Consider the following 27,381-nt stretch of genomic DNA (forward strand, 5'->3'; position numbering starts at 1 on the left):
TCTTATAGATACCATGTCCTTATTCATTCAATCAGTGTCTTTCACTTGTACTGTTCAGAGCATTGTGCTTAAAGTATTACTGGTATTTTGGGGTTTGTCTTGCAGTTAGTTTGTTCCCTGTGTTTTTTCTTTCATCCTTCTGCTCTCGCCTTCATGGCGTATGTGAGCGTTACCAGTGTCCCACGTTTATATGTTGACAGTCTCCGTGTGTCTGGAGCTCTGGGGACTGCATCCCCACCCTTGGTGTTCACAGTCTACTTGGAGCTCTGATGGAACATGAAAACCTCACACTTGCTTAGCCCTTAACCCTCCCCCCATACAGGAGGTGGTCTCAGGTTTTGCCTCTGCAGACACTAAAGGCGCCTTTCTTCAGCACGTTATAGCTTTACAGATTTCAGAGGCCTCAGGAGACAAGACAGCCTCATCTGCTCACCCGCGTGCCTGCCATTTCTGTCACTTTCACTGCTCACATTCCCACCCTCTCTTCTGCCTCATTTCTGTCTAAAGAACTTTAGATCACGTCTGTTGGCTGTGTGAGTTCTCTCGGTCTCCTTCATCCGATCATTCTTTGTTTTACTCTTTGTCAAGGCTGTTTTTGCTGGGTATAGAATTTTTGCTTTGCTCATTTTTTCTCACAGTGCTTCAAAACTAGGCCATTTCCTTTTGGAGTCTGAGTTTCTGACAAGGAATGTTTTCTCTCTACTGAGGAATGCATTGTTCCCCCACTGGCTGTTTCAGGTTTTCCTTTGTTCTGGTTTTAGCAGTTTGTGACATGTCTTGGTATTGACTTCCTTGATCTGGGCTGTCTGCTGACACAACCCTCAATCCACGCAGCATCAGTAAAGCTGTCAGTAACATAGGGAATTGAAACACCGGCAGGGCCTCCCTTCCAGCATCTGCTCCTGCCGATCCCTGGGGCTCTGGGCCCCGCACACTGTGTCTGGACCCCTGACCCTGCCCTCTTCTCTTGCGTGCTGCTAAGATTAGAAATGAGCGGTTCGAGTGTGCTTTCACTGGACTTAAACTTCAGTGATATTTCCACTCATCCTCCACAACTTTTACCAGAGGGGTTCCCTGGAAAGGGACTCAGCTCCTGTTAATGGTGTGGACTCTGTTGAATGTGCTGATCTGTGCATTTCTGTCTTTTGCACAACTCAGAAGTTCTCAGCTATGATTTTAAGTACCTTTTCAGCACTGCTTTGTTTATCTTCCTCTGTCTCGGGTCCCTGTGATGTGAGTCTTTGCTACTTCACCCACCTCCACCTCCTTTCCACTGTTCAGATTGAATCATTTCCATTAATCTCTTGTCAGGGTCATAGACTCTTCTGTTGTGTAAGTTCTGTTGTGTGCAGCTGGTGTATTCCGGTCTAGAAGTTCCCTGGGTTGATCTTTATTTCTTCCTTTTCTTTGCTGAGATGTTGTGTTCTCCTGGTTGCTTCAGGAGTGTATGTGATTGCTGATGGGAGGTTCTTGGAGTCACTACTTTAAAGCCTGTCAGGTGATTCTGACATCCATCTCTTCTCCGTGGGTATTTGTGGGTTGTCTTTCCCACATGAGCTAAGATTTCCGTGGTCTTGGAGTGCCGAGTGATTTTGAAAGTTTTGACTTGGAGACCGTGGGCCTTCTTCACACCTGTGGAGAAGGTTGGCACTTAGGTTCCATCTGCAGGACATCTGGTGCTGCACTCAGCTGTTCCCTGTGCCCCTGAGGGGCTGGGCCAGGTAGGGGCCGTGTGTCCTCTGCCGGGCTGGGATCCCTGCCTTTGCCAAAGATCAGTCCTGAGCCCCTGTGGTTCTGGCCTCTGTCCAGGTCCTCCAGCTCCTCCCATGGGGCGTGGGAGACATGGGGTGTGGTGCGCCTGCTCTGTCCTACCTGGAGCCCCTCTTCTTGGTTATCAAAGCACCCCAAAATAGGAGAGGGTTATCAGAGCATCCTGAAGTAGGAGAGGATGTCCAAAGGGTGGCGTCTCTTGAGTGCCGTTGTTTCCCTCACAGGGCGAAAAGTCGGTGTCGGTGGATGGGAAGTGCAGCGACCCCACGCTGCTGAGCAACCTGCTGGAGGAAATGAAGGAGACGCTGGCCACGTGCTGAGCGCCGCCTGGGAGGGCGGCCACGTGCTGCACACACTGGGTCCAGCCAGGAGTTGACCAAGTCCACCATCGTCCACTGTGTAGACCCTGCGGTTTACGTTGCGTTGAGTTACCTTGTCATCTTTTTTACTTTGCTTCTCTCTACTCTCTGGCGAGCAGCCCTTTCCAGTCCCCAAGCCAGCCGGGGCTCCTCTGGCTAGAGCGGACTGTGCCTGTGGCCTCAGGGGCTGCGCAAGGGTGAGCGTGACCGCTGTCGAGACCAGGACCTGGTGGGGGCTGGATGGGGTCCAGACAGAATGGCGCGTCCCGCTTCTGTCAAGTCGTCAGACTCTCACAAGTTCCCAGATTCCTGCCCGCAGGCCCTGGGGGTGGAGGCCAGGCCAGCTGCTCGGGGGGAGACATTCCTCTTCACCCCACGCCGAGGGGCATGTCCTCCCCAGGACACACAATGGGGCGGTGTCCTGCAGGCTGCTGTCTGTCACATCCTGTTTGTTCCACCACTGTGTCCTGTGTATCTACTGAGGGGAGTGCCCAGCAGGGGTCCAGGGCCTTGGCGGCCTCCGTGCCCAGCTGGGTGTTGCAGTGAGTGGTGGAGAGCTACAACTCTGGCTCTCCTGTCATCACTGGACGCTCTGCAGGTCTGTCTGCACCTGTGGAAGGACCCAGGCCTGGCCCTGTTTCCTTGCTGGGAAGCACATGGGTCCGGGGGTGGCTGGGCCCCTGAGATGTGCCTCAGGGGCAGGGGGGGACCCCAGCCCACCCCCATGAGACTGAACTTTCCTCAAAGATGGTCCTCAATGACGTTTTAACTTCTTTTGATGAAAACTGTCACTTTAGCATGTAGAGTAACCTATTACAGAATCCTGTGCAGTGATTCTAGAATCTCTAAATTGTATGATGTGTTATATAAGAATTTATTTGCTATCGACATTCCCGTGTAAAGGAGAGACATATCATGCTGCTGTAATGATTTTGTGTCAAGATGATCCAATAAACTTGCGAAACAGGCGTTTATCCATTGGGTCTCTTGCCTTTGGCAACATGTGCCCCCGAGTAGGGGATTCTCCCCCAGTGTGGGGGGCAGCATACAGCCAGACCTCTGGACAGTCCTACAGCACTCGGGGTCAGAGGGGGACCACAGGGCACCCTTGTGCAGGTTGCGTTGTGAAGCTAGGGCGCCCCTGCCCTTCTGCCTGCACTTCTTGTCCCCTCTGGAGGGGTGTGGTTCTCCGGGCTCCTGGGTCCCAGCGGTAACAGCAAGGAGACACCTGATACCCATCCCCTCACAGGACTCCACAGGGCCTAGCAACTGCTGTCCCTTTCCAGGGAACCCCTCTCGTAAAGGTTGTGCAGGATGAGTGGAAATATCACTAAAGTTTAAGTCCAATGAAAGCACACTCAAACCCCTCATTTCTAATCTCAGCAGCATGCAAGAGAAGAGGGCAGGGTCAGGGGTCCAGACACAGTGTGCGGGGCCCAGAGCCCCAGGGATCGGCAGGGGCAGATGCTGGAAGGGAGGCCCTGCTGGTGTTTCAATTCCCTATGTTACTGACAGCTTTACTGATGCTGTGTGAATTGACGGTTGTGTCAGCAGACAGCCCAGATCACCTCTAACCTGAAACCCAAAACAGGGGCAGTTGCAGAGCCCTGCACGAAGCCCCCTTGGGTGGCCCCCAGGTCACTGGCCCATCCTGCTACAGTGTGTGGGCCCCATCTCAGGTCCCGGGGATCTGAGAGTCCCCCAGTCTTCCACTCACCAGTCCCCTGACCCTTGCTCCTGGGCAAGTGGAGGCCAGCAGTCCATCAGTGAAACCTCGGCTAGAATGCGCCGAGCAGAGGCCGCTTACCTGAGTAGGGAGGTTGGCGGCCACCCAGGCCAGAAGGGCCCAGCCTAGAAACCGAAGAACTGCCAAACTTGCAGTGGTATGCTTCCATCCCCTCCCATCTGCTGGACCGAAGCTGAGCCCTGGATCAAGCCAGTTTGGGCCTGTCCTTTCACAGCCCACGTGGGGCATCTGAGAAAGCAGCCAGGCCATGGTGGTGACAGCCGGTGCCATGGTGCAGCTGATGTGACAGGAGCCCCAGGACGCACAGAAGCTGGCCCTGGTTTTTACCAAACAGCCTCCCTTCGAGTCATCCAAAGAGCCAATCGCCCTGAAGGCTGGTTGTGTGTGGCCCGCCAGGTACTTTTTTTTTCTTTCTGTGCTGGGTCTTTGTTGCCGTGCACAAGCTACTCTCTAGTTGCGGTGCACGCACCCTAGGGCATGCAGGCTTCAGTAGTTGCAGCACATGGGCTTAGTTGCTGTGCGGCATGTGGGATCTAGTTCCCTGACCAGGGATAGAACGTTATCCCCTGAATTGGCAGGCAGATTCTTTTTTGTTTTGGCAGGCAGATTCTTAATCACTGGACATTCCAGGTCCCTGGGAAGCCCTGCCCTGCACCCGGCACACACCTCGCTTGGGTCCCAGCCCACAGCTCTGACAAGGACAGCTCCGGGATGAGAAACATCAGGGATATTTAATCATTCCATCACATGGCTGCGATCCTGCCCACATCTACGCTGTGCTATGTACAAAATCATCTATCTCCCATCCCCTCCTCCCGGCCCCGGCCTGGCCCGGCCCCCGGGCTCCAAGGCGAGTGGGGCCCCCAGGCAGCAGTAGGCCTGTTACACAGGGTCTGGCCAAGACGGTCCAGTGGGGTTCTGGCCCTGCACCATGGCGGGACGGGTCTGGCCGGCCCGGCCGCCCTCAGTGCTGCGTCAGGCACTCGGAGGCGTTTTCCAGAGTCAGGTTGGCCAGGTGTGGGGGCTCCAGACACGTGAAGCTTGGTGATATCAAGCTGCAAGGAAATGGGGCACCCAGTCCTTCCTCCCCTGCCCTGCCTTGTCCTCCCTGGGGGTCCTCTGCTGGGGCCCGGGCCCCTTGTCCCAGCGGGGGCATGTAGCAGGGCTCCAGACAGGCCCTCAAGCTGGACTTGGACACCAGTGGGGTCACACCCAACACTCCCACGACGGGGTCTGTAAAGGGGGCGGGGCGGGGCGGGGGGAGCACTGGGGTTTTGACCTCTGGCTTAGGCAGAGCCTGCCCAGGTCCCTGCGCTTTCCCCCACTGGGTCACTCACAAGGCTGGAGTGGTTCTGTGCATCCAGGCGAGGAGGAGGAGGAGGGGAGCTCATGTTTATTCATGGTGTGATAGCATGGATGTGATTGCAGAGGTGACATCCTGCCTGGCTGCACCCATCCCATACAACGCCCTGTCTGCCCCCACTGACCTGGAAAAGTTCACACTGCCCACACTCCCAGGAGGATGGGCCTGGGGGGACCTTACCTCGTATTGGTATCCATTCTGAAAGACATGACAGGGCCCCAGTGAGTGCCAAGCTTTGGGGGTAAGGCTGTGCCTGTGGCCCTCAGGCCCCTCCATGGGGGCACATGTTCACCAGGGGTGCCCTCACCAGCTCTGACCACAGCCCCGCCACCCACCTGGGCCAGGGGTGGGACCTGGGTCTGTGGGGACCCCCCAAACCAGGATGTGCACCCTTGAGCTGAGCTCAGAAACCCTGGGAGGTAGAGGCTCGGTCCCCAACACCAGGGCCAGGTGCTGTCTCCTGTGGCTGCCTGGGCACATACTTACCGGTGAGGGCATACACACATTGCTCTTGGGGAGAGGGGACTTACTTGTGCCACTTATTTCTACAATGACAGCAGTTTCGGAGTCAGGGGCCAAGTGGCCTCAATCAGGATACCCTCGCCCTGTGCCCAGCTACCCCCACTCACATGTACTGGAGGAGGCCCTGCACTGCTGTCTCCCACTGTGCTGACGACCTGCGGGAACACGGGCGTGGACACTCACGGGGCCAGCTGCACGGCTCCCCTCCCCCTTACCCGGGTGATGAGGGGCCCCTTCAGGAGAGCCTGGGACCCTGTGCGCAGGGGACCCTCAGCACAGGCAGCTGCCCGCGCCTTAGCCCTACTCGCAGTTGTAGCCAAAGCAGACGACATGCGAATCCGTGCAGTTGGTGCAGGAGATAGTCTCGTACTGGAAGATGCCTGCAACACACCAGAGGTGCTGCGGGCTCCCCTCACCCTCAGCCTTGGGGGCCCCAGCTGCTGCGGCACCCCACAGCCAGGACCAAGGCTCACTCACCACAGTGACGCTGACAGTCGATGCGGCCTGTGGTAGGGCAAGGGCACAGATGGTGCCGTATTAGGCCTGGCCTGTTCCCCTGCTCCTCCTCAGCCCCTGCCTCCCAGGTTGCCCAAGGTCCAACCCCTGTCCATTGGCCACTTAGGTGGGCCCCAGCCTTCTTGTTGTTGTTGGTCTGTGTTGCAGCATGTGGGATATAGTTTGTGACCAGGAAGCTAACCTGGGCCCCCTGCATTAGAAGCATGAAGTCTCAGTCACTGGACCACCAGGGAAGTCCCATTGTTTGTTGTCGTTCAGTCATGAAGTCATGTCTGACTCTTTGTGACCCCATGGCCCCATGGCCTATAGCATGCCAGGCTTCAGGGCTTCTCCAAGCAAGACTGCTGGAGTGGGTTGCCATTTCCTTCTCCAGGGGCTTCTTCCCAACCCAGGGATCAAACCAGTGTCCCCGGCATTGGCAGGTGGGTTCTTTACCACGGAGCCTCCAGGGAGTCCCCAGCCCCAGCCTGGGATGGAGCAAACCAGATGGGAGGGTGGCAGCAAAGCTCTCAGGCCTCCAGGGACCCATAGGGGAGGTGGCAGGGATAGGTGGGATTTATCCATCAAGGTGTCCTGTTGGTGCCCACTGGATGAAACTGTTACCCCTCCAGGGAATGGCCCTTCTCCCCCCTGCCCCCTCCCCCCCCCCCCCCCCCCGCTTTTATGGCCTTTCTGAGTCCTGACACCTGGCTGCACCACGCCAGACTCCCTGCTCACATTACTCCAGCCTGAGCCACACCCTGACCAGACTCTAGCCTGTAAGGAGACTGAAATACTCCCATGGCCCTGGGTCCTCAGGCCTTGGGCAGCATCCTCCCCGCTGCCCCGCCAGCCCTCTCCTTGGCTCACTTTCGATGATGGCATTCTGGATGAGGTGAACTTGCTCCCGGAAGATAGCTCGCAGCTCGTTGGGGAAATACCCTGATAAGGGGAGGCGGAGAGGGGGCTGTCAGCCTCCAGCGGTCAGACTCAGGCAATGGGTGGACTTTAAATGTCTGGGGGCGGTTGGGCTTTGCCTTAGTTTTCAGCCCGCGGCGATGGGCCCCTCACCCGGGAAGTACATCTTTCCCTGGTACAGTTGATCCATCCTCTGGTACACGGCGGCCGCCACTTGGTTCAGCTTCTCCCGGGCTGGGGCGGGAGAAGGAGGCGTGTGAGCCGCCTGGGTCGGGGCCTGGCAGGGCCGGGGGCTCCGCCCGTGCGGGACCCCCGCACTCACTGATCTCCGCGGGGATGGCCAGGTGCAGCTCCTTCATTGTGTCCTGGCTCCAGTCGCTGAGCAGCGAGCCCGACACGGGGATGTCACCCACCCACCAGGACTTGAGGTTCACGTGATGGCGGTAGAAGGAAAACTTATCCGAGAAGTTACCATGGCAGTGCAAGCAGCCGCGGGCCAGCGCTGCTGTCAGGCCCAGGCACAGCAGCAGGGCCATGGCCCGCCCCCGCCCGCCGCCGACCAACCGACGGCGCCTCCCGCGCCACTCCCTCGTCCGCCGCGCACCAACCAACGGCGCCCCCGTGCCACAACCCTCCGCCGCGCACCAACCAACGGCGCCCTCTCGGGAGGAACACGACCCCGCCCCGCCCGCGGCGTAGGCCTCGCCCCTGTAACGGGCAACAGAGGGCTCAGGTTCCTCTTTCAGGCCCCGCCCAGGAGCGGCCACTCCAAGAGGAAGCCCCACCCCTTTGTTGGTCCCGCCTCCCGACCGCGCCTGACGCATGCGCCCACAGCCATCGCAAAGCTCCTCTTTCCAGACGGGCCTCCGGGTTCGAGGCCGCGTCTCCTGCTCCCCGCACTCAGCAAGCTCCGCCCGCAGGCCTCCCCGGCTGTTTCCTGGGAGGCCTTGCCCTGGAACGGAAGTATATCCGGTGAGGGGCGGGGCGGTCGTGTGCGAAATTACTCCGGGCCTGGCAGCGAGGCTGGACTGGCCAGCGGCCCGGGAACTGGGTCCAGCGGCGAACTTGACCCAACTCTTCCGGCAGCAGGAGGCAGGCGGCAGGTGAGTCCTCAGAGAGGCCAGCGCGCCCGGCGGGGAGGTCGGGCCCCTCAGAGGGGCGACCGCAAGTAGCAGGGAGGCCAGGTCCCTCACGGGGCGAAGGCGGGGAGGCTGGGTTCCTCAGAGGGGAGACAGCGGGGAGGCCGGATCCCTCAGGGGAGCGATGGCGGGAAGGCCGGGTCCCTCAGGGGGGCGACCGCGGGCGGCGGGGAGGCCGGGTCCCTCAGAGGGATGGACGGTGGTGGAGGGGCGGGAGCCGGTGGCGGGCCCTTGGTGGAATTAGTGGTTACCAGTGGTTACCAGGGCCACCCTCTTCTGGTATCAATAACCAGGACCCCACCTTCTGGTTTGGATGGAAAGTCCACAAGATTTTAGGGCCTCCAGCGCACTTTGACCCCCGCCCTCTGAAAGCAGTCTTCCTGGTCCCCAGAGCCCCTGAGCAGTGGGCACGGGCTGGGCGGGAGGTGTTTTAATGTTGGCGCTGCCCACTGGCTAACCCTCCTGCTTCATCTCTTCACTGACTGTAGGGCTTGCATTTGCTTTAAATGACTATGTACTTTACTAAATGTCACCGAAAAGGGAAGCTGGAGGGTGACTGGAAAATACAGAGAGTCACAGAGCAGAAAATAAATAGCCAGTGATGCTCGCACCCAGAGAGCCATTGCTCATTTTGGAGTAAAAGTCTTCCATTCTTTATTTGCAGGTGCTTTCTACCCCTTGCATCTTTTTTTTTTTTTAACCTTTTTATAGAGTCTTGGTTGACGCCCAATCAACTGCATTCATTCAGAGATACACTTGGATAAATTTTGACATGTGATACACGAGCATTTTGCATATTTCACCCCACTGCCTGTCTGCACTTTGTGATCTTGGACTTGCTTCTGTTACCTGTGGTCTCTATTAGCCGCTTCTTTGTTCCTCCCTCCACCCAACATAAAGTTCAGGGACTCTTATATGAGCCCATTTTACAGACTCAGCCAAGAATGATGAGTGATGCCAAGAATCCTGGCCCTGGCCAATGTCAGGATAGGGCGCTGCAGCCTCCCAAAACCCTGAATGCCCATCCACCTCCCACCCGCCCCAGGTTCATGGTAGCCTGTCATTGTCTGTTGTACTGATTATGGAGTGAAGCAAGTGGAAGTCTTGACTGCCCCACCCCTGCCTGCCCGCACCCTGGGGCACCCTGTTTCTCCCCTCCCTTCCGAAGGCGCCCTTTGTTTACGGGGAACCTCAGCCTGCTTCAATCCAGAGCCTTTCCCCTCCCCAGAGTCCCACCTCAAACAGCACCTGTCCCACTGCTCCTGTCCTGATGGCAACGGGGGTGGTTCCCCCTTTTAAAACCCTCCAGAGCTGAGCTGTCCGGTGCAGTAGCCACTGGCCATGCATGGCTAGTGATCACTTGAATGTGGCTATTCCAAAATGTGATGTGCCCTTCGTGTAAAATACACAGCAGTCTCTGGAGACTTGGAGTGCTAAGGCGGGGGTGGGGTAGGAGGTGTGCAAAATAGTTCCTTAGTATTTTCTATACTGGTTAGATGTTAAAGTGATATTTTGGTGCTCTTAGGCTCAGTAGTGTGTGTGTATATATATATATATATATATATATATATATATATATATATATATATATATATATAAAATCAATGTTAAAATCACTTGTTTCTTTTCTTTTTGTTACTTTTTAATGTGGCTACCAAAAAGTTAAAAAGCACACATGCAACATGTATTTCAGTGTCTTCCAAGGCATTTTTTTTTTTAAATATTTATTTGACTGCATCAGGTCTTAGTTGCAGCAAGCAGGATCTTTTTTATTTGTAGCATATGAACTCTTAGTTTCTGCGTTTAGGATCTAGTTCGCTGACCAGGTTTCCTTGCGTTGGGAGCACAGAGTCTTAGCCACTGGACCACCAAGGAAGTCCCATGGCATTTGTTCTTTATGCCAGGATGTCTAAATGTGTTCTTTATTTATGCCTTCTTTCTTAGGATTCATCATTTTCTGCTTCCTATCTGTGGCTTTAGTTATTTCTTAAACAGGGTGAGCAATTCACAGGATTTAGCCAAATGCTTGGTGTGTTGTAATTGATAAATTTGTGTTAGCTATAAGTTTTTAAATTGGTTTTACTTTTATTTATTTATTTTTTGGTTGTCCTGGGTCTTTGTTGTTGCTTGGACTTTTCTCTAGTTAGGGTGAGTGGGGACTACTCTTCATTGTGGTGTGTGAGCGTCTCACTGCCGTGGCTTCTCTTGTTGTGGAGCACAGGCTGTAGGTGCATCGGCTACAGTAGTTGCAGCACGTGCTTTCAGTTATTGTCACTCCTGGGCTTAATTGCCCCTTCATTGGCAGGCAGATTCTTTACCACTGAGCCACCAGGAAAGTCCAAGCCAGCAGGGAAGCCCCAGTAATTTTTTTTTTAATAGACTGAATTTTTCTAGAGCAGTTTTAAGCTTGCTGCATAATTGAGTGGGAGGGACAGGGAATTCCTGCATGCTCCCTGCCCCCACGTGCGCGCTGCCTCCCCGGTTATCAGCATTGCCCGCCAGAGCAGGACATTTGTCATGGGGATGAACCTCCAGTGACACATCCCTGTCAGCCAGCACCCAGAGTACATTTGGTGGGTCCGTGCTCAGTGGTGCATGCTGTCTGAGTTTGGACAGATGTGCACTGACACATACCCATCATTTTTTCACACAGAGAAGTTTCACATCCCTAAAAATCCCCTATGCTCCACCTATTCGTCTCTCCTTTAAACTCCCCACCCCCACAATGGCCCCCCACAACCACTGATCCTTCTGTCCCCAGAGCTCAGCTCTACCTTCTCCAGAACATCATAGAGTGGGAATCACGGTGTCACCTTCTCACATGGGCTTCTCTCACTTAATGATGGACATTTACAGTTCCTCCTGTCTTTTCGAGACTTGACAGTGTACTTTTTTTTTTAACTTCCCTAAAGGAGAGAGTATGTCTATCATCTCTCAAATCTGGACCATGGTGTTTGCCCACCAGGTGCCCTAGATAGCTGTGACAAGCTGAGTTCTAGGTGTGCCTCTCTCTCAACAAAAGTAGAAGTGGTTGTTTCAGTCCGAAGAGGGTTCTTGGAAGTACTATTTCAGTTCCTGGGCTCGAGATTATTTATATTCCTAACAAGGTTAAGGCAATCTGTTTCATATGTGATGATGCTCCCAAGCCAGCCAAGTCCATGGAAGAGTCAGCCATTAACCATCATTCCGGGAGCTGCTCTCCCATCTCCAGGGGTTCTTGAGATGGAGGTTGAACAAAAATTCCCCAAGCAGCTGGCTTGGAACTTGGGTTTTTACTCTGGGAACTTCTGGACATGCCCCAGCTGGTGAACTCCTGACTTCCTGGAATTGCGAGGTTCAGGCTGCTTAAGCAAAAAAGGGGAATCTGACTTCAGAAACCAGGTTCTGGGAAGGAGACAGTCATTCCTGTGGCTGCTGAGTCCTAAATAAGACATCCAGGGCTGGGCTGCTTTCCATGGGGGCCACCCTGGGCACTCTCAGTGGGGTGGGGAGCAGCCTCCCCGGCCCCATCTACTCAGTTCCAGGAGTGCCCCATTCCCCTGTGGCCCCTGGGGGGCAGGGTCACCGCATTTGAGACCCATAGCTGTAGCTGAGCATGGAGGGAGCTCTCCCAATGCCTGGAGAGAGTGTGGTGCCTGGTGGATTCCCTCCCCACAGACTGGGGTCAGTGAACAGGCAAGTCCCGAGGACCCTGATGTTGAGAGGAAGTTTCTGCAGACAGAAAAGGTGGGGCTTGTGGTGGATGGAAGTTTGGAGGCATGGTTTCTTGTGTATTCCTCTTTCTGACACTCAGGTCTCCAGTCAGTCAGCCACGCAGTGAAGGCTCCTGCAGCTTTGAAATAAGTCCTCAGAAGGAAGAGGTGTGACTCCTGCATGGACACACCATCCACAACCTCTTCTGCATTTCTCTCCTTTCTGTCCCCCAACTCCCAACTCCGTTTTGTTGAAAATCTAAAAAAAAAAAAAAAAGAAAATCTGTGTTTGCCCCCGCGGGGAACTGAGACAGAGGGAGGAGCTTCAGAGGAGAATCATGGCACTGGGCCATGGACACCTGGCAGCCCCTCTTTGTCTTGGTAGAGCAGAGGACAATAGAGGTGGGGACAGCTGGGCTTAAATCCCAGGCCATCTCTTATCTGCTGTGGGCTCAGGGCTCTCAGAGGCACCAGGAAGGGTCCCTGCTGTCTCACCCCCAGCTTCCTGTGAGGCCAACAGTCCTGGTCATCTCATGGCTTGCAGGGCTTGCAGACGCATCACCTGATTTCTGCCTCCATCACATGGCTGTCTGTGTCTGTGTCCAGATCCCCCTCTTCTTGTAGGACAGGGTGACCTCAACTTAAGTACATCTGCAGTGGTCCTGCTTCCACATGGATCACTTCACCTGTTAAGACTTCAGCACATCTTTTGAGGAGGGATGTGATTCTGCTTATAAAAGGGCAATAGGAGATAACTACTGATGGACATGGGGTTTCTTTGTGGGGTGATAAGAATGTTCTGGAATTAGATAGTGGTAATGGTTGCATACTTCATGATTTTACTAAAATCCATTGAATTGTGTATGTTTCTAGTCGTGTGAATTATATCTCATTTGGCTTTTGTGGGGAATAAAAAAAGGATTACTAAGAGGGCTGGACTATAGCGAGCCCATCTAAAGCACCTGGCCTTTGTTGTGTCCTTCAGGACTTGGGCAGCCTCCCCACCCAGGGAGCAGTCTCAGTATTTAAACACAAACATTTACATGATGGGAGACAGCCCTGAAGCACAACCACCTTTAACAGGACAGATCCTGGGCCATGAGCATCTTCTAGCCAGCCACTAAGGCTGCCAGGCCAGGGACAGGATTTACACACAACAGTGGCGAATGTCATCAGCCAGGCAGGATGTAGAGGCACCGGAAGGAAGTGGCGATGGGGCTGAGGTATAGCGGTTGCCAGTAGGAACTGTGTTTTGTTTTTAGAAAAAGAACAGGGGTGGGTGGGTGTGTGCTGGGGCAGGGGAATTTTGTCATTTTAACCTTTGTCACTCTTGGAGTTTGTAAGTGCCACACTCATCTTGTGTGCAGGAAGACCCAGGGAAGCCCCTTGTGCTGGATTCCGAGAAGCCTCTCCTGGTTTTCCCTTTGCTGCCCTTGGAGGTCTTCTAAGAGTGGGCAGAAACCCGAGATCCCCGGAAACGGTACCTGGGATTTTGGTGGGGGAAGGGGATGCCGCAGTGACTCCCGGGTGCTTCTCAAGGAAAAGGCACTTTCCAGTGGTCGCACACTCCTTGGTCATAGGAGCCCAAGGGAATGTGTTTTTGATAGAAAGCGCTATTTGCTTTTGATGGGAACTCTGTCCATCCAGGAAGTTTTTAAAAAATCATTGCTTCCACTTTAAAAAAAAGCAACCCTCCCACTTTCTCAGGAGACAGAAAAGTAGGCAGGAGCCTTATAAGCCCACTTTACCACCCTGCCCCATCTTCTAGAACCATCCTGGTGCAGGTCTGGTCCGTGGTTTGACGGGCTGTAGATAGAGCCTTGGGGTCTCTCGGGACAGTGGGGTCCCTGTCCACTTCTCACCACCCTGCAGCCTGTGCCTATCTGACGGGTCACATAGCCCCAGAGACCCCAAAGTCAACAGAAGGCAGCAGCGGGGTGTGGGCAGGTTGCATTTTTCTTGGGGTTGTGGTCTCTCTGAGGGTGAGAAGGCTGGCTATAGGGCAGATAAGGAGCCTGGACACCTGGGTGCACAGAAGCAGCTGGGGGGGGTCAGGGCCAGCCCAGGCCAAGGCCACTCTGCTGGATGAGGGTAGCACCCTGCTTTGTCTTCTCATGGCCAAAGTGAGGCTTCGTTCAGCCCGGGCAGAAGAGTGTTTAAAGGCTAAAGCGAGTCATGGGTGAGAAATCGCTGGCAGGTGGTAGGTGTGGGGGAGGGCAGCTTGGATTGCTGGTCAGTCCATACAGGGTGACTGTCCCTTGACCTGCACTTGGAGTAGCCCTGAGAGCTGCTTGGTTTACAGATGAACCACCTGGTCAGGTTCACGGCCCCTCGGCAGTTAGCAGTCATGGTGGAGGGGGAGGTGGGTGGAGGGTGGGTGGCAGGGACCCCACCCACCATATCCAGCACAAGTGCCCTCATACAGAGGGGTCCCAGCTACCCAGCACAGGGGACACGACTAGTCTCTGCAACAGAGGGTCAGGGCAGGTGGCCTCTTAACTGGGGCCTCCTGGGGGTCTCAGATCTTCCACATTGGGAGAAAAGCGGCAGATGGGCTATTTGTGGCTGCCCTCCCTTTTTGGAGGCACCTCTTCCTGCCCTCCAGGCCCTAGGCACAGGTCTGTACCATATCTCCAGAACCAGGGAGGGTCAGAACCTGAGGCGCCTACACCAGACTGCAGGCGCGGCAGAGGTGCCTGGTGCGGGAGCAGCCCCATCCAGGAGGGACTTGGCCCTGGATTTGGGATGAAGAGTGGAGTGTGGGGCAGTGGAGGTGGGTGGCCAGGCAGAAGGGACCACAGTTTTATCCCCATGGTCCAGGGTGCAAACACTGACTCCTCCTGCTACCAGCTGTGCAGCCTAACAGTGATTTACTCATTAACTGGGTAGTAGTTAGCCGTGACCACTAGTTGCTAATGGTTAGTACCTAGTCACCATCTTCTAGCCCAGTGTTTCTCACCTGGGGTGCTCCTGCCCCCATAGTGCTTCACCTCCATAGTGCCCAGGGCGGCCCTGATGTCAGCAGGCCTCAGTCTTCCCAGCTTTAAAGTAGGGTTCTGCTTTGCTCCATGGGTTACGGCGACTGTCTCACTGGGCGTTAACCAAGGTGGCAGGAAGTGATGCTGGTGGCTGGGGCCTCAGGGGCAGCTTTGGGGAAGGAAGTGAAGGCTCTTCTGGTCTCTGGATGGGCCTCCTCGCTCCAGAGCACAGGTGGCTTCCTGCCCCATCGCCAGGCAGCCTGTCCGCGGTGAGCGTTCCCTCTGTCACACGTGAGTGCCTACATCTTTCATCTCGTGTGGTCCTCTGTTTGTGCTGTCACCTCACATGGTAAACAAATTTTACAGGCAGTGCCAGCCTCAGCTTGAACCCAGAGGGAAATGGCCTCAGTTCTTTGCGGTTCCCACAGCAGCAGTTCAGCCCACACTTGCTCCGTCTCCTCACCCTGCTTTAAAAATAACAGCTTTCCTGGCTCTCCATTCATGTACCAGACTTTCCGCCTTTCACGTGTGCATTCCACTGTTTTCAGCCCATTCACCACCTCTCTCCAGTTCCAGAACATTCTGTCACCTCAGAAGAAACCCTGTCCCCATCAGCAGTCACCCTATCCCTTGCCCCAGCCCCTGACAACCAAGAACCCATTCTCTGTGTCTGTGGATCTGCCTGTTCTGAACATTTCCCATCAGTGGAATCACACCCTATGTCCTTCCTTCTGTGTCTGCTCCTCTCACTGAGCATCGTGTCCTCAGGGTCTGTCCACATGGTAGCGAGCATCAGGGCTTCTCTCCTTTTCATGGCTGAGTGATGCTTCCATGTGTGGATCAGCTCACCCACTACTGGGCATTTGGGTGTCTCCACCTTTTGGCTGTTAGGACACATGCTGCTGGACACACGTATGTACAAGTTTTTGTGTGGACATGTGTTGTCCACGTGTGTCATTACTTGGATGGACACTTAGGAGAGAGCTGCTGGTGAGATGGTAACTGCATTTTTTTAACTGTTGGGCTGTTTTCCACAGCAGCCACTCCATTTTACATTACCTAGCAGTGCAGAAGGGTTCCTATTGACTGTCCTTTTTGATTACTCCATCCTCGTTGGGGGTGGCAGATCCCTCCCCTCCTCACTGGGCTCCCTACATCTGGCTCCATCCCCGGATACTCAGCCTCTGTGTTTTGCATAGTTCATGCTGCCTTGAATCAACCTTCCGGTACCCACAGTGTCAAGTGGGGCCCAGAAGAATGAGCAGGCTTCACCTACCAGTGGGGAGGACAGATGGTCCTCAGCCTGCATGTAATTAGGGCTCGATTGACCCAGTTGTGTCAACTGTGAGTTACCCTCCCTGGCGTACCTTCAAATGTTCTGCGTAGCCTCTTTCTGAGTTTCCAATGGCTGATGTAACAAATCACCACAGACTTTGTAGCCCGGACCACACAGATTATTCTCTTACAGTTTGAGAGGTCAAGAGTCCAGCTCAGGCCTCTCAGGGCTAAAATCCAGGCATGGGCAGGGCTGGTTCCTCTGGAGGCTCCTGGGGAGCATTGACTCCTGCCTTTTCCAGCTTCTAGAGGCGCTGCATCCCAGGCTCGCAGCCCCTCCCTCCATCCTCACAGCTAGCAGAGCAGCATCTCCTGTGTCTCTGTCTCTGACTCTGTTAGCAGGCCCTGTGGACATGCAGAGGACACAGACGGGGGAAGGAGGTAGGGTCAGGGTTGCGCCTGCCCCACAGGGAGAGGCGCTGGACCCCTCCTTTGAACCCCACCCTCCACAGTCCATGCTCCAGAAGGAGGACTCTGAAGGCTCAGCTCACTGCCATCCCTCTCCCTTTAGACCAGAGCAACCTCTTTCTTTCTAGATTCTCATAACTCAAGAGTCAATCATTCCTGGCTCTACGGACAGGACACCCTGGCTAGAACACTGGTGTGAGCTCTTCACATTATCCATCCAGCCTCTGGAATTAACCCAGAGGCTCATGTTCTCAAGGCGGCCACTGAAGGCTGGGCCAGGAGGCCCAGGCCAATGGGGGTCACTCTGATTTCCGACCCGCCGACGTGTAGAAGAGCCAGGCCTGCAGGAGATGCTGGACTCCAGGATGTGGTGGGTCGTGACTCGGCACTTACTAACCGCATGCTGAGGTCCTTCCCATCCTGGTCGCCCCGTCTGGACCATGGACTTGGGTGCGGACACGGGTGAACTGGGCTGAGGTGACCAGATCTGGCTGCCTCAGGCCCATCCCCCGGCACAGCTTCTCCGTCACTGAGGTCAGCCTGGTGGCATGACGTCCCCTGGGGGTGACGGGATCCCTGTACAAGGACATGCGAAGTCCTTTCAGACATGGGATGTCCAGAAGTTTCTGATTGTGGATATAGGCTGTTCGAAGCCCCTCAGTTTGTGGCAGTTTGCTACACAGAGTGCTTGGTCTGAAGGGTCAAGCTCCAAGGGCCAAGAAACTGACTCCAGAGGGGTTTATTGCAGCATTACGTGTATATTACAACATTACGTGTAAGTGGTTTTTCATCTCACCAGGAGTGTGGCTGCGTGTGCTGGAGCCCAGTCTGGGCAGTGCTTCCGCTTCCCCCAACCCAGGCCCACTTCCCCCTCTGCTGCTGCTCCTGGGTGAGCTCCCAGGATACCCCCACCCCACCCAGTTCTGGCCAGGTCCACACTCCTGGGAAAGCAGATGTACCCCAGCCAGAGATGGAGATAAGGGGCGGTGGGCCAGTGTGGCCATTGGAGCGGTGATGGTGAAGGAGCAGCACGTGACTGGTCCCAAGTGTGAGCCCAACCCAGGCCCCTTGTGCTTGATTTCACCCTTTCACACCCCCTGAAGTGGGGTCTACTACTCCCAATGTGACAGGGAAGACAGGCAGAACAGAGGCTTGGGAGGGACCTGTTCATCAGAGCAGGGCCATGGCAGTGCAGCCCCCACACTAGGGCCTCGCCCTCAAAATGAGCGGCATCTGTCACAAGACCAGACAACTTGTGGAGGCATCTTCCCTTAGCTGATGCATCGGGGTGGGTAGTGTCCCCCAGATTCATATCTGCGCCTTGGACGTGGAGCTGTGCAGATGTTAAGCCAGAGAGCTGAGGGCACATGGGGTTATGGAGGGCCCTGGTCCAGAGACGAGACTGGGACACAAGACACAGGGGGAGCAGAGGCAGTAGGAATGCATGCCCTTCCAGCCCCGGAGCCCAGAAGCCCCACAGTCAGAGTATGGGCGGAGCTAGTTCCTCCTGGGGCTCCCTCCCAGCTCCACCAGTGCCACTGGTCCTTGGCATCGCCTGGTTTGTAGACCCGTCACTCCATCTCTGTGTCCATCATCACATGGCCTCTTACAGGGACATTCATCACTGGATTTGGGGTGCCCGGATAGTCGAGGAATAGGGCTACCCAAGGTCCTTAATCAATCTACAAAGACTCTCTTTCCAGATAAGATTCATTTGCAGGTCCCTGGCTATGGGCATCTCTTCACAGAGGCTGCCACCTAGCCTGAGGGGCCCACCCTCTGCCAGCATGTGGGGGCCCGCCCTCAGATGGCATGTGGGGCCAGCAGCTTTCTCTTTACCAAAAGCCTCTGGGCACAGAGGAGATGTGCCAGGGCAGTTCTGTGTGCCCTTTTGTTGAAACTCAAAACCACAAGTCCCAGGAGCATCCCCAGTCTGCCTGCTGCTGCTTCTAGAACAGGATTTCAAGAAGGGTCATGATGTTTCCTTTTTGTGTGTTCCAGGTCTGTGGGAGCCCTGGGGACCCGGTGACATACCTGTCGTGAGCGTCCTGCCCAGCCCTCCCCTCAGACACCTCGTGGGGCACGTCCCGAGAGCGCGGCCAAGATGTCCAACCCCTTCCTGAAGCAGGTCTTCAACAAGGACAAGACCTTCCGGCCCAAGCGCAAGTTCGAGCCAGGCACCCAACGCTTCGAGCTGCACAAGAAGGCGCAGGCCTCGCTGAATGCAGGGTTGGACCTGAAGCTGGCCGTGCAGCTGCCCGCTGGCGAGGAGCTCAACGACTGGGTGGCCGTGCACGTGGTGGACTTCTTCAACCGCGTCAACCTCATCTACGGCACCATCAGTGACGGCTGCACCGAGCGCTCCTGCCCCATCATGTCAGGCGGCCCCAAGTACGAGTACCGTTGGCAGGATGAGCACAAGTTCCGGCGGCCCACGGCACTGTCGGCCCCCCGCTACATGGACCTGCTCATGGACTGGATCGAGGTGCAGATCAACAATGAGGACGTCTTCCCCACCAACGTTGGTGAGTCTCTGTGCTTTCCTGTTCTTTTAGGGTCAACTTTATCGGGATGGAGTCCACACACCGCTACATCCACCCATTTAAAGTGCATGGTTCAGGGGCTTCCCTGGTGCTCCAGTGGTTAGTACTCCATGCTTCTGCTTCATGGGGCACGGTTGGGGAACTAACACCTCACATGATACATGGTAAGGCAAATTTTAAAAATGCAGTTCAGTGGCGTTATAGTACATTCACAGTGTCATACAGCTGTCAGCTGTAATTAAATCCATCACCCTGGAGGCTTCCCTGGTCCAGGGGTTAAGAATCTGCCTGCCAATGCAGGGGACATGGGTTCCATCCCTGGTCCAGGAAGATCCCACATGCTGAGGGGCAATTAAGCCTGTGCCCCAAACTACTGAGTCTGTACTCTAGAGCCCATACCCTGCAACAAGAGAAGCCTGCACACTGCAACTGGAGAAAGCCCACGTGCAACAATGAAGACCCTGCGCGGCCAAGGGAAAAAAATCCATCATCCTAAAAGAAGCCCCATCCCCTTCAGCAGTCACCCGCACCACCTCCCCAACCCCTGACAACCAGGAACCCACTCTCTGTGTCTGTGGCTTTGCCTGTTCTGAACGTTTCCCGTTGGTGGAATCACACCCTGTGTGTCCCGTGTCTGCTTCTCACACTGAGCGTCGTGTTCTCAGGGTCCATCCACATGGTAGCAAGTGTCAGGGCTTCTCTCCTTTTCATGACTGAGTGATGCTCTTGTGTGTGAAGGGACACATTTTGCTTCAAGCAAAGACTTCCCTGGTGGCTCAGATTTTAGAGAATCTGCATGCAGTGCAGGAGACCCAGGTTCGATCCCTGGGAGAAGGGAATGGCTACCTCCTCTAGTATTCTTGCCTGGAGAATTCCATGGAGAGAGGAACTTGGCAGGCTAAACTCCATGTATGGAATAGCAAAGAGTCAGACCCAACTGAACAACTAACACATATAGTTAAAGGATCTTGAGATAGAGAGACAATTCAGGATTATCTGAGTGAGCCCTAAATGTCATCACAAGGTCCTAATGAGGGGGCAGAGGGAGACTCGTTACCCAGGGGGGCAGAAGGCAGTGAGGCAGTGGGTGGGAGAAGGGACCATAAGCCCAGAAAAGACAGGGCCGGGTTCTCCCTGGAGCCTGTGGAGGGCCCAGCTCTGCCTGCAGCTCAGGGCACCGTGTGGACTCTGGCCTCAGGACCTGGGAGAGAATTGGTGCTAGTTGTCCTGAGCCACTGAGCGGTCCCAGGAGACAGCAGACGTTCTCACGTTCACCAGGGCTGCTTGGTGTCCTGGTGGGCCGACTGCTGAGGAGGCCTCAGGCCTTGCTCTGGGCTGCTGGCATGCTTATGTTTCTCACCGCCAGGCCTCACTCACCGCCTGTACAGTGAACAATGTTGACTCTGGCAAGGGGCTTCCAGGGACCCACCTGGGAAAAGGCCATCCCATACTTATCACTTTCCCGAAACAGATTCCTGGGCAGTCTCCTGTCGGGTTGCCTGGTCCAAGTCTACACCTTCTTCCTGTCATCCTGAGTCACTGCTTTGCTAGGACCATCTGAGGCCCCACAGCTCCTGAGGGGTCCACCTCCTAGAACTCAGACCTGCCTCGAGTCAGTGAGAAGAGCAAGAGAAATGAACTTGGCAGATGGTTAGGGGCCGCCTGGCCCAGGCCATATCTTCCAGCCCTGTCCACAGACCCCAGGGCCAGCCTCACCCCTCGGCCTGGTTCCACCCCCACCCGCCCCCCTCAGTGGACTGAAGTGCTTCTCTTTGCTTGTCTGCAGTCTTCGTGGACGGCAGGTGCACCTTAGATGCCCTGTGAACATGGTTTTTCCCAAGAGTCAAGTATTCTTGGACTTCTCTGATGGTGAAGAATCTACCTGCCAATATAGGAAACATGGGTTCAATCCCTGGTCCGGGAACATCCCACATGTGGCAGAGCAACCAAGCCTGTGTGCTTCAACTACTGAGCTCATGCGCTTAGAGCCTGTGCATTGCAACAAGAGAAACCACTGCAATAAGAAGCCTTGCACACACAACTCAAGAGAACCTGCGCTCAGCAACAAAACCCTAGCACAGCCAAAAATTTTAAAAATTAGTTTAAAAAAGGGTCGAGCATTCCTTCTGTTTAGCTCTTTTCTCCTGTTGGATGGAGTCAGGAAACCCAGAGGCCTCACTGATGCTGAACGAGCCTTCTGCAGAGGCACATCCCCAGACACCTGGCCTGGAACACCAGTGCCATCAGTGGTATGGGACATGCATACACACAGGAGGGAGCTGGCCAGGAGCATGATGGTCAGTCTTAGAGAAGGTCTTTCCCATTTGCCTCGTGCCTCCACACCCTGGGACCTGCCTCTGGTGTGAGAAACCCCCATTCGGCCTGGTTGTCCCTGACCGGCCGCTGACACTGCCCCTCGAGCTGCTGAGCACACGGATCCTGAGCACCTACTTGCATGTCTTTGGGGATTTGCTCGCCAACCAGCAGCTGCCATTCCATTTTCTGTGAGTGTGTCCCAGAGCATTGTGGCTGTCCACAGGCTGGGTGGTCGCCAGCCCTGGAGCCCCTCTCGTGAAGGACAGGACCTGTCCGTCCTGGTCCCGGGCAGCCCCTGGTAGCACTGGTCAGATGGTGTGAGGGCATAGCATCTTTCCCCTGGGCCGAGGAAGACACGAGGTGGGGAGGGGCATGTGGGTGCAGCCCATGAATGTGCCTGATGCCAGAGGGTCACCACCAGCTGAGTCGACAAATCTTACCACTTTTTAAAAAAATTTAAAAAATGGAAAAATAGAAATAAAATGTATTAAGTTCAGTAATAGAAAAACAGGCTGCAATATAGTGTGTGTATGCAATTAAGTTAGGATGTGTACATTCAAATATAAGCTATACCATGAAGCATACTTAGATGGAGCGATATAAATATATTAAGGGAAAAGCGTCAAAGTCCAGAACATAGGTTTTTATGCATTGCCCAGTTGTAATCTGAAAAATAAATGTAACCAGAAATAGACACAGAAGCCTGTAAACCGCCCGGAAGTGGGATGTCAGGTCCACTGCCGGCCACATGCGGAGGGCGGGCAGGGTAGGACGTCTGGGCCTGCAGGACTGCCCCTCCCCGCCCCCCGGGCGCTGTCTGGGGCAGAGAGGTGCAGGTCCCGGAGGGAAGGGGAGGGGAAGGGAAGCTGAGCCATGCCCGTCGCCCCGCAGGCACACCGTTCCCCAAGAACTTCCTGCAGGTGGTGAAGAAGATCCTGTCGCGGCTCTTCCGCGTGTTCGTGCATGTGTACATCCACCACTTCGACCGCATTGCGCAGCTAGGTTCAGAGGCTCACGTCAACACCTGCTACAAGCACTTCTACTACTTTGTCACTGAGTTCGGCCTTATCGACACCAAGGAGCTGGAGCCACTGGTGAGCGTGGGTCGTAGTGGGGTAGGCAATTGGTGCGCGGGGTCCCCCCATTACCGTGGCCCAGAGGGGTTCCTGCCTGCAGCTGCCCCCCGTTTCTCTATGGTAGCGCCCATCCTTCCCACCCCGCTGGCAGGAGAGCAAGGAGCTACTTTTTTTTCTGGTTTTAATTGAGGTAAACTTTACATATGGTAAAACCACTGATACAAAAATGAACGATTCAGTGGTGTTCAGTACATTCACAGGGTCGTGCAACCCTCACCTCAATCCAGTTCCAGAACGTTTCATAACCCCCAGAGCAGTCCTCTCCACATCAGCAGTCACCCCCTCCTCAGCCCCTGCAACCACTCACCCACTTTCTCTCTGGGGGGATTTACTGAACTGGTCAGTGTTGACTCCCCCACCCCCCAGAAAGGGGAGATTTCAGGTGCCTGACTCAGGTCCCATGGGCTGTGACATGGAGCCTGCCTGCCATACTGTGTTACCCAGATGGCTCTGAGCAGGACCTGCAAGGTCAGAGGGCACAGGTGGTTGCTCTCCCAGTGCCCACCAGCTGCTGCCACGGTTTACGGGGGTCGTTATAAGAAGTGGGAACATCTCCCCAAGCTCAGAAATGCTGGAACCTTCCAGGGACCGGGTGGTGCCTGGGTGTGCGGGTCTGCTCCTGGGAGACAAGATCATCACTCTGGACACCCTGCCCCAGTTGTGCCTTTCCTGGCAGGACCCTGGGCTGCATGTGGGCCTGTTTGGGAGGCCTTCTATCTGAGTGTGCTTGGCTTACAGCCTTGTGTTGGTTTCAGGTGTACAGCACAGTGACTCGGTTATACATGTATTCTGTTTCATAACGTTTTCCATTGTGGTTTATCATAGGACGCTGAACATAGTTCCCTGTGCTATACAGCGGGACTTCACTGTTTATCAATTTTATATATAGTAGTGTGTATCTGTTAATCCCAAACTCCTTGTTTATCCCTGTTTCTTTTCCCCCTTATGTCTGTGAGTCTGTTTCTGTTTCATAAATAAGTTCATTTGTGCCATATTTTAGATTCCACATAGAAGTGATATCATATGGTATTTGTCTCTCTCTGAGTTACATTGCTAAGCATAATGCCCTCCAAGTCCATCCATGTTGTTGCAAATGGCATTAATTCATTCTTTTTCACAGCTGAATAATAGTCTACTGTATAGATGTACCACGTCTTCTTTACCCACCCCTCTGTCGGTGGACATTTAGGTTGTTTCGATGTCTTGGTTATTGTAAATAGTGCTGCTATGAGCATTAGGGTACATTTATCTTTTCAAATTATAGTTTTCTCTGGATACATGCCCAGAAGTAGGATTGCTGGATCAATCTATGGGACCTCCATATTCTCCATAGTGGCTGCACCAAAATTTGCATTACATGTGACCTTTTTTCCTGGTTCCCTCCATTGCTTTGGGTCTTTGTGAAAGGCTCTTATTTGACAACTTTTGAAAACCTCTAAAAACATCTCAACATAGCTTTTTCATGTTTGTATATTCCCGTGTAGGCTCTGGCTAGTAGGAAAGGGGTTTCCCTCTGGGGTAGTGAAATGTTCTGGAACCAGATAGGGGTGGGGGTTGTCCACCATTGAGGAGGACAGTTCATTTTATGTGAATCTCACCAAATACGGAAAATAGTCGTGGGCAGTTTTATGATACGCTTATGTTTTTTCACTTGGTGTCCTGATCCCGTGGTCCTTTCTCCTGCATTGACACTTAGAGTTCTTTCTGGAGGCAGAAACTGTGACCCTTCTCATAAAGAGCCTGCTGCCTGGCCTGAGGCACATGCTGTCTATGCCCTGTTTAGTAAGGTTTGTCTTAAATGAGGCCCGTGGGCCCCTTGAGACCACATACCCCGACTTCGCTTTTGTGTGTGACTCCTGATGTCCTGCTTGTTCTTAACAGAAAGAAATGACCGCACGGATGTGCCACTGAGAGCCCTTGGCCCTGTCGTCTCTGCGACCACGCCTTGAGGGCCCGCTCCAGCTACGCGCCACATCTCCAGCACAGGGACCAGTGTTTTCTAGCCCAGTAGATTCTGGGCTGTCAGGGTTGCATCCTCTCTCCGGTTCCAAGGTGGCAGCAGCCATTAGTCCGGTCCTCTCTGGGCCCCCGTCTCCTCAGCCGTCACATCACGGGGGAGATGGAATTTGAACTCTGTGATTCTCTGTGTTGTGAGCAACCAGGAAAACCCACTTTGTTTGGAAACCACTTGCATTTACGAGGAGGCTGGCCTACCTTGGGTCCATCTCCTGGCCAGTCAGCGTGCTCGGCCACGGGCTCCGGGGCCCAGTCAGTGAGGCCATGACCACGCATCACTTCCCACCACGGCCCAGGTCTGGTTTCGAGTGGTACAAGGGCCTGGCTTCTGTCCTCCCCGCGTCCTCCCCTAGCCACTTCTGTCAGCTGTTCCTCCAGGACCCTGGGCTCATCCATCAGTTTCGCAAGCCTGCGCCTGCATCCCATGTTTCTTGGGGCCCTTTCTTGTCACATAAAAGATTGAATTTCTATAGTTTCATTTACAACTGCTGTGAGATGTTACTAGGAGAAAAAAAAAAAAAGCTTTTTACCTACAGGTAGTCCTCCCCTTGCCCTCTAGAAAAATGTCCCCTTTTTGCTGTGAATAACAGGATGAATTTCCCAAAGAGCACCTCTACCTGGGTGTACAACCTTCGAATTTCACCTAATGCCTGCCAACATCATATGGAAACCCTTTATGTGCCCCCCTGCTGCCCTCGCAGTGACTCTGGGACCAAACCCCAGCACCTTCTCCCTGCAGAAGTTGGAACGGGGGCACTCCACCAGCCACTGCCCTACCCACACGCAGCATCCTTGGTGGCCTTTGGCCATGGCAACCCTGCCTGCCCAGGCCATGCTGGTTCTGTTACCTCTAGGTGTCAGGGAGAGGGCCCACCACTGACACCGAACAAGTGCAATTAACCAACACAACCTGGGCCTCAGTCCTTCAGAAGCCGCAGGCCCTGTTCCTGGAGGCCTGGAAGAACTTTATGAAACCGGCCAATCGAATGTAGCTCCTTTTAACTGCAGAGCCACAACCAAATGCCACAACCACTGTGCCTCTCCAGGGCGCAGCCGGGCCAGGGGAGGCAGTGGGGCGGGAGGGCCGCGCCCTGCCTGCCCTCTTGCACCTGCGGGCATTCCCGCAGGGACATCAGAATAAACCAGCCTCCTTATCTGCAGCTGATGACTGTCATTTCTGCCTTCCTAGAGTTGGGACACATCACAACTGTCACCAGGGTGACCTTGTCCAAGGGGCAAAGAAATCTTCGCTGTCATAACGGTTTGTGGCCCCCCCAGAGTGCCCAAATAGATGATCAGACGCACAGCATATTGGTGGGACTAAAATTTCACAGGGTGCCCCGCGTCTGGAAAACAGGCTGAGAAGGCACCCGCCTCTCTCTCCCACTTCTGCTTTCTCTTGCATTGCTCTAGACACTTAGCAAACATGATTTTAACTGTTGTCGCTTCTCAGCCTTCTGGCTGAGATCAAGTGATTTTAACTGTTGCCTCTTTGCAACATAAAAGACACTGCAGAAAATGGTGCAGAAGAGTAGAGTGAGAGGGAACAAACAGAGGGGTGTTTTCTGTCTGTCCCATCCTAGGTATCCTGTGACCTTAACACATGAGTTTACTCCAGACACCTCTTATATGCAAAATATGGGATTGTGTTAGTTACTCTTAGGGGTCCTGGAGCCAACAGAGTGGTCTTATAAGCAGCTCTGGATCCGGTGGCTTCCAGCCTGGTGTGTGACTTCCTTCCCCTAGAGGGCGTGCAGTCTCCATCGCACGGAGAGAGTGTCTTCAGGGATCTCCTGGTCACTTGGAAATAAATACCTTCTAATGAAGCCTGTGTTTCCTTACCCCTGGATTTTGCAAATGCACCACAGAGACTTCCAGGACCAGTTTAAAGTCTGGGGAGCTATTACTGTTATTTGGAACAACAGCCCCCAAAGTTGTCCGTGTCCTGGTCCTGGTACCTGTGAACATTTCACCTCAGTGGGCAGAGGAGACTTTGCAGGAGGGGTTAAGTATAGGCCCCTGAGACGCTGGATTCCTGGAGTCCCAGTGTCATCACAGGGTCCTTATAAGAGAGAGGGGGAGGGTCAGAGGCAGAGAGGAGATACTGTGCTGCTGGCTGTGAGGATGGAGGGAGAGACCGCGAGCCAGGGATAAGGCGCCTCTAGAACCTGGGAAAGGCAGAAACCGGTGCTCCCTGGAGCCTCCAGAGGGATCAGCCCTGCCCACACCTGGATTTAGCCCCTTGAGGCCCGAGTTGGACTTCAGACCTCCAGGACTTTAAGGAAATAAGTTAGTGTTATTTAAGCCAATGAGTTTGCTGACTTGTTAGGGCTGCCACGGGGAACTCATGCACCCTTTGGAAGGAAGTGTTTCGTACACCAAACTCCTGGGACCCGCTGACTTGGGCTGCCTGGAATGCAAAGATTAGCCGGGCTAGCTTCTGGGCAACCCTTCCCTTCACAGGCCTGGTAATCACTCATCCTAACAGGATGGTTCACCCCAAAACTTGTTCAACCAGGAGAGGTTGTGGGAGGTAGGAAGCAGTGTCTGGAAGTCTGGCCAGACAGGGCAGTGGCAAAAGGAACCAGCTGTGTTTCTTGGACAAAACCAGCTGGCCCTGTTCTCTCCTGGCCACCACTGAGGC

General features: G+C 54.4%; 3 protein-coding genes across 4 annotated transcripts in view; 2 read left to right on the top strand and 1 right to left on the bottom strand.

The window, feature by feature from the left end:
* AP3D1 (adaptor related protein complex 3 subunit delta 1) overlaps window positions 1-3,103 on the top strand; it is a 33,385-nt gene extending 30,282 nt beyond the window's left edge. For both annotated transcript variants that reach the window (XM_065918120.1, XM_065918121.1), the window contains one exon: window positions 1,995-3,103. In XM_065918120.1, coding sequence (XP_065774192.1) covers window positions 1,995-2,090 — 96 coding nt within the window. In that variant the 3' untranslated portion in view covers window positions 2,091-3,103. The remainder of the gene's footprint in view (window positions 1-1,994) is intronic.
* Window positions 3,104-4,651: 1,548 nt separating this feature from the next.
* IZUMO4 (IZUMO family member 4) lies at window positions 4,652-7,790 on the bottom strand. The gene is made up of 9 exons (XM_065934187.1): window positions 7,497-7,790; window positions 7,328-7,408; window positions 7,127-7,198; window positions 6,239-6,265; window positions 6,066-6,141; window positions 5,869-5,916; window positions 5,770-5,784; window positions 5,420-5,437; window positions 4,652-4,931 (listed from the first exon to the last, which is right to left on the bottom strand). The coding sequence occupies exons 1-9, from the start codon at window positions 7,708-7,710 to the stop codon at window positions 4,841-4,843; spliced, it is 642 nt and encodes a 213-aa protein (XP_065790259.1). The 5' UTR covers window positions 7,711-7,790; the 3' UTR covers window positions 4,652-4,840.
* A 212-nt stretch (window positions 7,791-8,002) lies between these two features.
* MOB3A (MOB kinase activator 3A) lies at window positions 8,003-25,897 on the top strand. The gene is made up of 4 exons (XM_065918122.1): window positions 8,003-8,277; window positions 18,728-19,251; window positions 22,477-22,679; window positions 24,603-25,897. The coding sequence occupies exons 2-4, from the start codon at window positions 18,831-18,833 to the stop codon at window positions 24,630-24,632; spliced, it is 654 nt and encodes a 217-aa protein (XP_065774194.1). The 5' UTR covers window positions 8,003-8,277; window positions 18,728-18,830; the 3' UTR covers window positions 24,633-25,897.
* Window positions 25,898-27,381: the final 1,484 nt, after the last annotated feature.

This window comes from Muntiacus reevesi, chromosome 1 (assembly GCF_963930625.1).
Source record: "Muntiacus reevesi chromosome 1, mMunRee1.1, whole genome shotgun sequence".
NCBI classification, from domain to species: domain Eukaryota; kingdom Metazoa; phylum Chordata; class Mammalia; order Artiodactyla; family Cervidae; genus Muntiacus; species Muntiacus reevesi.